This window comes from Megalobrama amblycephala, linkage group LG7 (assembly GCF_018812025.1).
Source record: "Megalobrama amblycephala isolate DHTTF-2021 linkage group LG7, ASM1881202v1, whole genome shotgun sequence".
NCBI lineage: Eukaryota > Metazoa > Chordata > Actinopteri > Cypriniformes > Xenocyprididae > Megalobrama > Megalobrama amblycephala.
The window spans coordinates 43092146-43104746 of record NC_063050.1 but is presented as its reverse complement, the minus strand read 5'-3'; the positions used below and the strand labels follow the sequence as shown (position 1 = coordinate 43104746).

At 36.1% G+C, this 12601-nt stretch overlaps 1 protein-coding gene across 5 annotated transcripts in view; it reads left to right on the top strand.

The window, feature by feature from the left end:
* The window catches only part of rapgef2a (Rap guanine nucleotide exchange factor 2a), a 45623-nt gene that overhangs the window by 6146 nt on the left and 26876 nt on the right, over window positions 1–12601 (top strand). For 4 of the 5 annotated variants that reach the window (XM_048197598.1, XM_048197599.1, XM_048197597.1 and 1 more), the window contains exons 2-3: window positions 11907–11977; window positions 12074–12130. In XM_048197598.1, coding sequence (XP_048053555.1) covers window positions 11907–11977; window positions 12074–12130 — 128 coding nt within the window. Of the gene's footprint in view, window positions 1–8969; window positions 9320–11906; window positions 11978–12073; window positions 12131–12601 lie in introns of those variants that run through there. The other variant, XM_048197601.1, reaches the window with a different exon arrangement.

Below are 12601 nucleotides of genomic sequence, written 5' to 3'. Positions count from 1 at the left end.
GTTTTTGAGAATAGTTTGATGGAGATGTACTGATTCATAGAAATAAATTTGCGTGCTTGTTTTTTTCTGCTTTAATCAGAGTTTGAGTAAGAGATGTTTTAATACTTTCTTACTTGCAAAAGACAATGAAGGAAACCAGTCTAATGTGTCTTTAGAAAACACATTGTTGACGCCTTTTTAATTTTATATTGTATAATTTTATACAAGTATAAAAATAACTGACTATAACAAGATCCTAGTTCACATTATAATCAATTGTCTTGCCTTTATATCTTCTCAATCTCATGTTTTTTTCGCTCTTCCTGCTATCTTTCACATGCTCATATATATTCCTTCTCATACATGGTTAAGATACCAGTTGCCCACAATGAGAGCGGAAAGCCACACTGAACCTCACTTATGATTGTGTTTGTGCACAACATTCTCATGTCTGTGGTGTGTGTGTGTGTGGGCACATGTGTACAGAAGTGACTTTGTATGCCGTTTGCTTTATCCATTTGTAAACATTTCAGGACATTGAAGCTTTTGCCTCACCAGAGACTTCATTCTCTCCTTAGTTATGTAACCAATTTTCTCTGTTCCCTGGCCAGTTATTATGTTTTACAAGCCTGTTATGTCCATGAGCACACACATACTAGAGAAAGTGTGTGTACAACAGTCAGGGTCCTTAGAGTTTTAAGGTGTTACTTCCCCATGTAATGACCCTCGCCTTGGTATGCTTGCTGCTGAGAGAGCAACAGGAAAAGAGCAGAAGAATGAGATGTACTGAGATAGGAGAGGAGTAGAAGAATGAGAGGAAGAGGGAGCAAGAGAGACCAACAGAAAAGAAAACAACTTAATTGAGGTTTGAAGTTCTAGACACTAAACTAAAGTCTTTAATTTCTTTTTTTTTATTGTTAATTGTTAGGCTAAAAGTGTTGTGACTCTTAAATCAGACTAGTGCGACTAACAGATTTTTATTGGCTAACATGATTATTGCTAATGTAATACATTCACAAAAACACTAGAGCAGCAAAGATACAAGCCACAGGCTGAATATGGCCTGTGCGAGAATAATTATTTGAACAAAAGAATAAATTAATTTAAACCTTCACATTTGTGTTTTAATATTTGTATGAGATATTCATATTCATTTTAGCTGTAGTTAAACGCTTTAATTTGTTGTGATCCATTTTTATGCTATAATTGTTTGAGACAGCTTGTGAGTGACAACTGTCAGAGAGCAAACCCAGTTCATTTTTCTCACTTTAAAATAATACATATTATTATATTTAATACTCATTTGATACAGTAGGAGTTGGACTGAGACGCACGGTTGGGGATAAATGTGCCTTAAAGCGTTTGTTCACCCAAAAATGAAATTTCTGTCCTCACCCTCATGTCGTCCCAAACCTGTAAGACCTACGTTCATCTTTGGAACACAAATTAAGATATTTGTGATGAAATCAGAGGGTAGAACCCAGGCCAATACTGAACCGGCGTTTGGACTTAAACACGGAAGCTCTGCACTGCATTCACTGCGTCAGCTGCATATAACAACAGTTCAAATTGTTAAATAAAGTCGTTATTTTTGTTTTGTTTTTGTGCACAAAAAGTATTCTTGTTGCTTCATAATATTAAGGTTGAACCACTGTAGTCACGTTGACTATTTTAACGATGTTTTTACTACCTTTCTGGACCTCAAAAGGTGCAATGATGTTGCTGCCTATGTGTGGTTCTTCAGATTTCATCAAAAATATCTTAATTTGTGTAATGAAGGTCTTACGGGTGTGAAATGACATGAGGGTGAGTAATTAATGACAGAAATTCCATTTTTATAATGTTTTATTTAAGTCTCATTTTGTGCTAATGTTGGTTTAACCGGTGAAGCTAAAGTTATCCAGCCCAGAAGTTTGCTTGTAAAAATTTATATATTGATTGTATAATATATATTGATTTTAATATTTCTTAATCACCAGTTTTGTATGTATATGTCATCTAAAGGTTCTTTCTAAATTAAATTAATCTATTCCATCTTTTCTTTTTTGTTGTAAATAAAGTTGATTCTGTTCATAAGCTTGAGAAAAGTATGTGTATTTACGTCAACATTGAACAAATAAAACCCATCTAAAATTGATTGAGAACCTTCCAAGTTACCATTGTGCCATAATTATAACATGACATTTCTTCCATTTACCAAAAATTGTTCCACGCACGAATGCCACCCACACAGATCTCATAATTTGGTTCCTCTGAACCATAAAAGTTCCATGTTTCTGATGTTTTGGAAACATGCAAATCTGCATGCATAAAAAAAAAACAACAACAAAAAAAAACAACCCTGCCGAGATCACTTTTGATCCATTATGGGCATTTTAGGCTTTGAGGCTTTGAAGAAAGTTTTAAAGAATTTGAGCTCTCCAATGATCCCATGTCTGCACTGATTACTAGTTACTGAATTTTGTGTTTCACTACAGTTGGAAAAACACTGATTTGTATTACAAAATGTACAATTTTGCAGTAAAAAAGTTTGATATTGTGATCTGAATGGGGAAAAAAACATGTTTATACTGTCTAATTTTACTTTGGCATTGTGCGAAAAAATTGACTTTGGAACGGATTTACATTCTTCCGAAACGCATTAGCCTTGCAGTTTCATAACAATGGTTTCATTTCCTCTCCCCTGGCTGTTTTTGTGTTATAGCAAATCAGCCATTAGTGAGTAAGACCTCCTGAAATGCCTTTTTGAGAAATACAGAATCACATGTTGTTTGAGTTTTAAATAGAAACATAAAAACACTTATTCAGTTATCTTTTGCACATAATATCACAAGACTGAATTTAAAACTACTTGATCTTGATAAGCCACAAAATATAAATGATATAAATGGCTGTTGTTATTGCTAAAATATATGTACATGTCCTGATATACATGTAAGTAGCTATGTTTCCATCCATTTTTATGCACATTTTGGGATATTGCATAAAAACGCCAAGGATGGAAACAAGATGCGCATAAATTCTAAAGAAGTGCATAAAAAAACATGCGCTCCGAGGCAGATAATATTTTTTTATCCGATAACAAAACGTGCATAAACTACGATGGAAAAATTTACTGAATAAATTCCTCGATGCGCATCAAAAAAGTCATGTGACTGTGTGATGGGAATACATAACTGAACTAATCGGTTGTTTTTGTTATTTTGAAATGCCTGAGTCTGTTGTCAAAGTGGTTCAGTACAATTACCTCCCAGAACTCTTACATGATTGCATTCCCAAACAGCAGGCATCCGCCTCCCAGAGCAAGGTAACATGACATCGCTTATTGTTTTGGCTGCGTGCTCTGAGGCGCAAGTAATTTATTATATGTGCAAAAAAGATCCACAGTGGTTTCTCCTACTGCAGCAACTTACAATTTTCTTAGTGATATTTGGCGACAGTTTATAAGGAAGTGACGATTTTAAAACGGTGCTTTATTTGCAAATGTTTTGTGCAATATTCCAATTTTGCACATAACCTTAAATTCGCAACTTTAGATGGAAACATAGCTGTTAGCTAATGTTGCGTGCAGACTGCAGAGCAATATGCCCTGTATTGGCACAGATCTTATACCCAATTCTGAAGGACACCTCACAGAAACTTAATAGAAAAGAGCATTGCTAGATGGGATAGAAATGTTTTTATTTGAGACTGGGGCCAAATTCTCAGCTGTGATCCATTTATCCTTTTCCCAGAACCTTGGTGACATCATAAAGGTCAGAGGTGAAGCTGAATTGGATTATTTTTAGTAAAGGATGTTTCCGTTTTTACCCAAGTTAGACCCATTGAGCATGTGAGGGGGAGTGAGAGTCATTTCTCTGATCCTGACATATGTTTTTCTGTTCCTATCTCCCTTTATTAAAGTGATGTGTCAGTGCTGAAAAGTGCATTAGTACACATTGCTATATTAATAATAATGTCTTATCAGCTTTTCCTCTCCTCCTTGCTTGTTCTCTTCAATCCTGTTCATTAATCAGCACTGATAAACAAACTCCTCCCTTGTCAAAATGTGGGCACGGAAACATTATTACACGTTTCAGTAGAATCGTGACTGCATGGTCTACTGTAGCCTTTTTAAAAATACATGTTTAGTCAAATTAAAAAGTGGGCTAATAGCAGGAATCTGAAGGCGGTTGTTTTCATTACTTTAGTTGACAGGCCCTCACTTCAAGTGTGGGATCTAGATGTTCCAGAGAAATGGCTACTCAAAACATTACTTTGTTCTCACAAGGAAATAATGAAAAGACTGTCTTGACTTTTCTAAACTGCTTGTCTCACAGTGGACATGATGTAACTTTTCTGCTTTCTTTTGTGGTCTAGCGTTAGAATATTTATACCAGGACTGCCTCATTGTTGTTGGTTTGAGAGTGAATCTCTGATAGCCTTAAGGAGTTTGTGGATGTTATGGAAAGACATGAACCAGAGCAGTATTGCTTCATATTTGGTATTGCCTGCTGGTGGATGTTTACACAAAATCAAAGTTATTCCAGGGTCATTAAGTGTAATTTCTGTTGCATTCAGGCTGGTTGGGATGCTCAGCGAAACAAATGTTTTCCCATCATCATTGGCTTTTAGTTGTCTTTGCAAGTCAAGCTGATATAGGAGAGAGTATTTATCATAAAAATGTGTTTACTTTAAATATTACAAACATGCCAGTGTAAAGAGAACAACAAATATTGTCTGTTCTGTTTTGAATATGAATGAACAACCATGCTTGTAACACAGATCAACCATGTTAGTGTGCTTTTCATGAGCTAACTGGAATGTGAGTAATTCAGGGTCAGAGGTCAGAATCTGAATTTATGTAGTCCTTCTGGACAGATGCTGGTCTTATTCAATGTACGTGTACAGGATGCATATGGATATTTGGTGCAATACAATGGCCTATTCACCATCTGAACTGTAGCTCAGACAATGTTTTACCCAATTTAGCAGCACTCATTTCTCGTTTGTGGTATTGCTCTTAAAGCCTTCCCCCTCTTGTTCACCCAGCTGGCTATAATGGGTTTTCCCACCTGCTAAGTGCTAACCCTGCCATCGAGACACCGGGGTGGAGGGAATTTCACGCTTTACACAGAATGTGTTGTGAAACTTAGAAACCGCACAAACGCAGATGCTGGGCAACCGTTAGCTTTTTAGTTTTCATTTGTACATTTCCAGTTTGCATTTTCACAGGCACTTTCTTAGGAAAACAACTTGCTAAACAGTTGTTTTTAAATGCTGTCAGTTCCCTTAATAGGGAAAGCATTGAATCATGTTCTAAACAAGTAATATGCACAGGGACACTTTTTTTCCACATGTTGTGTCATCAAAGCCCTCTCATGACTAAAGAGGCATTTGTTTTGGGCTATAAAAAATACATGACTTATATAATAAGTGGCCACCTTGTTTAGACTTAGGATTAGTTCACTTTAAAATGAAAATTACCCTATGATTTACTCACCCTCAAGCCATCCTAGGTGTATATGACTTTCTTCTTTCAGACGAATACAATCGGAGTTACATTAATAATCACCCTGATGCTCCCAAGCTTTATAATGGCAGTGAATGGAAACCGCCTGTTTGAAGCTCAAAAAAGTACATTCATCCATCATCCGTACTCCACACGGCTCCAGGGGGTTAATAAAGGCCTTCTGAAGCGAAGCGATGCGTTTGTATAAGAAAAATATCCATATTTAACATGTTATAAAGTAAAATAACTAGCTTCCGCCAGACCGCCTTCCGTATTCAACTTACGAAGAAAGTGTAATGCTTTTCGCAGTTCAAAATGCCTAGGCTACGTCCTATGCCTTCCGTGTTCAACTTATGAAATAAGCGTAATTGTTGAATACGGAAGGCGGTCTGGTGGAATTTTACTTTATAACTATCACTGTATTAAAACATTTATTTAGTTACCACTTGTAGTACACTTGAACCCATCTGATGCATTTTTTTTAATACAGATATAGTATGTTAAAACTACATTTTAGTTCGTATTCATGGTGTCTCAAAATAGCACAGTTGAGTACACTTAGATGTGTTTAAGGTTATCTTAAGAAGTAATAAAGAATAATTTTTAGTATATTAAGTACAAAATTAGTGCGAGAAAATTTAGCATTTTGGAAGTCTACTTTTTTCACCTAGGAAGTACTTAAAGATCCATGGTAAACCATGGTACATGCCCAAAAAATATGGTTTTGCCAAGGTGCTTTTTTGTATTTTCCATTGTATATGGTAGTAATAATTGTATGGTTTCAGATATTAATGTGTGTTCAGAGTGTGTTGTAGTAATAATGGCTGTATCTGAGTTACACTTGTGTAATAATATTCATTGCTAATTTGTGTGGTTAATGACTCATTGTTAGTTATATAATTATTGTTTACACTGCTTTAGTAAATTACACCTGTGAGAGAACTGAAAGGAAAGTGGGTGTAAAGTTTCTTTCTCTGCAGCATGTGTCGGGTTTGGTTTTGAGGTGGCACTGTGAATAACAATGTTTTATTCGTACAAGAAAGCAAGGAGGAATGAGGATAAAGAAGAACTTGTAGACTGATTCATGTAGAGGATCTTAATGGCATAATTAAACAATCGATACTGAGAACTTTATGAAAGGTATCGGCTGAAAAGCGTACTGATGGTGCTCTCAACTACAAAACAGAACGGGTTTTCTACAAGGAAATAGATGATAATCTTGTGTTGTACAAGTAATTTGTCTTATATTAGTTTTCAGATGGAGGAGGAGCGGTTGTGGGACTTCACAAAACGGTACATTTAAAGGCTATGCAGAACTCTTGGTTTGAAAGATGTCAACAGATTTAAGGGCTCTTAAGAGAACGCTCTGGGAATTCATTAGAATATAAAGTAAAATTGGTCAGATTTTAAATGTTAGTAGGAAGTGAAAGCTTTTGAAAAACCTGTCAGTGGTATGTTGTGCAATAAGAAAATAGAAGCTGTTGAGTTTTCCTCAAGAATCATTAACCACGTTTCCACTATCAGTCCAAAAACGAGCATGCTAGTGCATGCCAGGGTCAGTTGCGTTTCCAGTGTCACTTCCGGGGCTTGATCGGGCCTCCTTGGAGCCAGTGGCCAGGGGTTTTTCGCCTGCCGAATACTTTGGTCCAAAGCAGGCCAACTGGGGCTTGAGGACTAGGGTAGGGAATCGAAAATCAATTCCAATTCTGCAATCAGATATTCAAAGGTTGAACACTGTTGATATTTGAAAACAACCCAAACAAGCACACCCCTCCCGAAATGCAATAACAATGCAAGAGTGAATGTCTCTTTTATCATAGCTGAAACACAGCAAGAGGATGCTTGACAAAAAATAAAGAGAAGATGACAAACGAATGACCGGAAGTACAAAAAATTAACATACAGTACCCACGAAGAGTTTGTTGTCAGTCGCCAGCAGCACACCAGCTCCAGATAAACAATGACTATATTTACATGTGCACCAATAATGTGATTATTTCTAATAACCAGAGTAAGGTCTTAATCACAGTAAGATGTATACATGAGACAAGCAGAACTCTTCACTCCAGTTTACATGCAATTTTCATTACTCTGATTATTCGCTAATAAGTATGGTTATACCACACTCAGATAGGCATACAGCATCAAATTCGGCATACAATTTTATTGGTACTATTATTTATTGGGGCTGTGATGAATGTCACAGTACCGGGTTTGCCTATGCTGCCGTTGCGTTCTTTGCGTCGTCTGGATGAAGATACGGAGCAGAAACTGCACAGGGAGTTGTGTTGAGAGTTCAGCGATTTAGATAAGAGAACTTCAGAATAATGTCATGGACTTCAATCATGAAGTTGTGTGAACAACACACGACATCCGTGTATGTCCGAGCACATGCGCACATTGGTCAGAGCGATGATAATGCGATTAAGGTGTTTACATGCCTGTTTATTGCAATTTAAATCGGCGTGCACCACCTAGTTTAATGCGGTTATGGTTACTACGATTATGAGCTTAATTGCATTCGTTTGATCAAAGTATTGCATTTACATGAGGAAAAGTTTAATCACAATATTGCCAAAATCCCATTATAATCACATTATGAGGGTGCATGTAAACGCACTCAATGACACTCAAAACCAATGTTATTCACGTATGAAGCAGAAACAATGCAACCTCGGCTTCCGTTGTCAGGCCTTCCTGTTTGGGTCTCTCCAGTGCTGGAAAGCTTGGTAACAAGCTTTAGTGTCATTGTTGCATATGTTACATGTAGTTACTTTAATAACTATAAATTATGCATAATTACATGCAACTAACCATAAAACAAACCAAATCCTAAATCTATACTAAGTACATGTAGTTACTTAATATTACTCAGTACTTAAAATGTGTAATTACAGTGTAACAAAGACACCTTAAAATAAAGTGTAACCGAAAGCTTTTTTAATATTAATGTGGGTAGCCCTATTAGGCTACCAGCTAACAAGACATTTAAAACAATTTTCAGCTCAAAAATAAAATAAATAACTTCTGATGGGGGTTCTGACCACGATATATAGGCTACTTATACTAACCATTGTGATAATAAATACACATATGATTATGGAGAATACCAGAAACTGCTTGAAGAACTAAGGCAAATCACATATGTGATTTTCAGATTTAGTCATAGAGCATCTGAGAAACCTTTTGTAGGATTAGTTTACAGACTTGAATTTTCTGATGCCAGGCTGTGAGAATGGAAATAAATTGTAATTACATTGCAATAATGTTTTTCCCCGATCATTTCATTTGTGGGGTTTTTTTTAATTTTATCAAAGAAGAACTGTAACTTAATAACACCAACACATTTAGCCTAAAGGGTTTTTTTTTGTTGTTGTTTCAAAAAGTTGTACTTTTATAAGTGAAAATGAAAACGCATGTCATATTTTTAGATGAGACATGCCAGCATGTGTACATTAAAATATATTCCATATTTGATTCATTTGATTCAGTGATCCAGTGGCCAGGACTTCTACAACCAACTGAAATGTGACCTTGGTCTCTTGACTCAAAGGACTCAGTCCATTGCCATAATCAGAACTCTATGTACGTGTCTGTCTCCCAAAGAGGAAATGCCATAGTCCAAGAATAAACATTCCTGCCCTTCTACTCAAATCAACCAATTGCAGACCATAGCACGCCACCCCTGACTGGAACCTATTGGGCAGTTTGAATTTACTTTCAGTTGACTGTAGTGAGAGCAGATGAGAGGGATGGATGGGTTGGAGGGGAGTCAAAGACGATGAGAAAGGCTGTTGGAATGTCAGGGAGGAGAGGAAGAAAGAGTGACGCCTCTAATGTCCTGTTTGAGTGAGTTTACTGTGAAGAGCTGATGGTATATGTGTACATGTTCTGGCCTTTAAAGGTCTCTGCACTTCACTTCACACACACAGTGAGACCACATAGAAAATCTAGGACTCAAAGTCAGATTTAAACCTGGAAATGAGCAGTTTAGAATTTGAACAAATTTAAAATGAAACATTATGATGTAAAATTATTAAAAAGAAGTATCTGAAATTCATCTAAATGTTCATACAGTGTATTGTATTATTTGGACCTCATTTTATGTTTTTCTTGTCAGAATGTATATCAAGCTTTCATAACCTCAATATGCAGCCAATATGACCTCATCACCTGAAGTTTTGAAATCGCAGGAAATGCCTTATGGGTGATCCTAAACTTGTGTCAACAGGACCATGTGATCTGCCCTTTAAAAATGTGTTAAGCAACCTGAGGTGTTGGTAAATCAAGCTAAAAATCTTGACAGAAAAATACATGTTTTGGCAGCTTTTTAGTCACTTTTTAGTTACTGTTATGAAATTTTCGGTGATATCCTCGCACGTTGAATTTAAAGGTGCTTGTGTTCTGCTTGAGGTTTTTGCATCTCATCGTTTTTTCTCGCTTTGCAGAAGTGTGATAAAGGGCTTCTATATTAGCTTTAATGTGGTTATATCTGCTGTGTAGCTCTTTCCTTTTTCAGATATTCTGTATGCTATTACATAATAGGTTCATCATATAATCTCATTGTAAGTCTGATGCTGCATTCAGCTGCATCAACATAATCTCTGAACAGGAAATGATTCTTTCACAGATTTTTCTTAACAGTAATTTATTTACAGTGTATCTATTAGACCAGACACACTAAACAAAGACGTAAATTCTTGACCGATGCGTTGCAAACACACAGTCCTGTTATGATACAAATCTTAAATCTATTTGCCATTAAATCCAAAGTGGTGTTATTCATGTAGCTAACTATAAATTAGAGCTGCAATTATAGCTAGCTATGAATTAGAGTTAGAGAAATCAATCTTCTTTCTAAATGACTGCTGTTCGACTATGTCTGTTAAATCTTTGACAAATCGCAGTAAACATTCAGATCTCAGTGAGAGAGCAGTTGTCATATATATTGGTATGAAATGGCTTCACAAACGGACTTTTCAACCACACTATCATTATTTCTGACTAAAATCATTCAAATTTCCACAGAAATTCTGGGCTAAAAGTAAAGACTTCAAGTAAAGACTGTATCAATAAGTGATGTCTTTTATGAGCGAGTTAAGAAATCATTCATTCAAACCAATTTAAAAAAATAATTCAAATGAATTTAATATGTTTTAATAGACTGCAGCAATTAACGTTTGTCAAAACCTCTTGTAAATTGTTATTGTTTAGTTGTCTATTCAGAATCGTGGGAGAATCGTGATCTCTATTTTAAACAAAAAAAAAAATTGTGATTCTCGATTAATCCAGAAATGTGCATCTCTACTATAAATGTTTTTAAGATATGCTCAGCAATGTTTTGGGCCAACTTGATGGCATTTTCAGGGAATCAGGCCTGTAATTTCCAGAAAAGTAGACGCTTTCGTTTTTTTAGAATGTGAGACCTCCAGATTGCCTTTTATTTTATCAAGAGGAACATGAAAATGACAAGTATAGTGGAAAAACAGAAGCGAGCAAAAAGACCTGAAAGTGAAGGAGTGAATGGAGTATCTGAAAACATTCCATTCTTGTTAAACACTGATTTCTTAACTCAGGATGGGTGGAGTTAAATAGTGTGTAAGGAAGCTTGTGTGTGGTGTATGTTGTGTATTTATTATGTGTGTATATATATTCCCATATATAGGGCACCTCCTACTGGTGCTTTGGTGTACATGCGGGCAGGTTTTAAATGACTTGTGAGGGGAGGGAAAACTCAGTTTAATCAGAGTACATGAATATGTTTGATGTTCATGTATTATTGAGCTGGACAAATGCAGTCAATGATAAAATTTGTGTAAAAAGTTGGAAAATTTGGAATAAGATTATTTACTTGGGTCCCACTTTATATTAAGTGGCCTTAACTACTATGTACTTACATTGAAATTAATAATTTAATACAGTTCACTTATTGTGTACATGTTTTTACATTGTACTTATATTTGAGAAACATCTGCATGTAATTACATATGTAATTAATTTCTGTAGTTACTTTTATAATTACACTGTTGTCCCATCCCTTACACCTTAGCGCTACCCTTAAACCTACCCATACCACCAAAGCTTTCCCTAACCTTACCCGTATCCCACTTCAATAGCAGAAAAAGTGTTTTGCAATTCAATATGAACCCAATAAGTACATTGTACTTATTTTTTGATGTAATTACATAGTAGTTAAGGCCACTTAATATAAAGTGGGACCTTTACTTGTCCTCACACTGTGCTGTATAAAGGCTCCAAATGACTTGGGTGTCACAGTTTTAAGAAATCCAGCATGACAGGGTTGCAGTTGCATACAAAATGTGAACAGAGCTCAATGGTATGTTTTTGTAATAAATAAAAAAAGGTAATGGGACCGTATTAATGGGAAGTGGAATCAATGAAAAGCAGTGTGATTGTAATGTGTTGTGTTTTGCAGGATCTGCAGATCGTGTACTCGTACCTCCATGGCATGGAAGCTTTGTCCAACTTGAGGGAACACCAGCTCCGGTACGAGACCGTTGTTTGTGTCTGTGTATGTGTGTGAAGTTCATTTCATTCCTATCGCAGAGGAAATGTACTTAACACTGTTTATTTCATTTGCAGGTTGATGTGTGAGACAGTTCGATATGAACAGCATGAAGCTAATGAGGTTTTATACTAGTGAGTATCCAAACATACACATTCAGTACACTCTCACAAAGGCTGTCAGAAAATGTATTTCTATCTAGGTCAGTTTATGAGAGGTTTACATCAAAGTCACGAGGATGATTTTGTCCACACACACATCTGCTCACTCTCCCTCTCTGTCTCAGACACAAACACACACCGACATCTGTCTGGTGCTCGCTTCGTTTAAATCTGTAACGTCCATCTACAGATGGGGATTAAGCTTCTAACACTCTGCCTGTTGAAATGAAACATTCTGTTAAGGATCCCCTGTTTGCTTGGTTACTGATAAAGTAATTAAAGCAATGTTGGGGTTCATTACAAGTTAAGCCCATCAACACTATTAGTGACACAATATAAGTTCCAGAAAATATTTTTGAGTTAAAATTAAAAAAAGGAACTAGGGAACTTGTTACTGGAAGCACATGGGGCCAGGCAATAAACATTAAAATACACTGTTTCAAA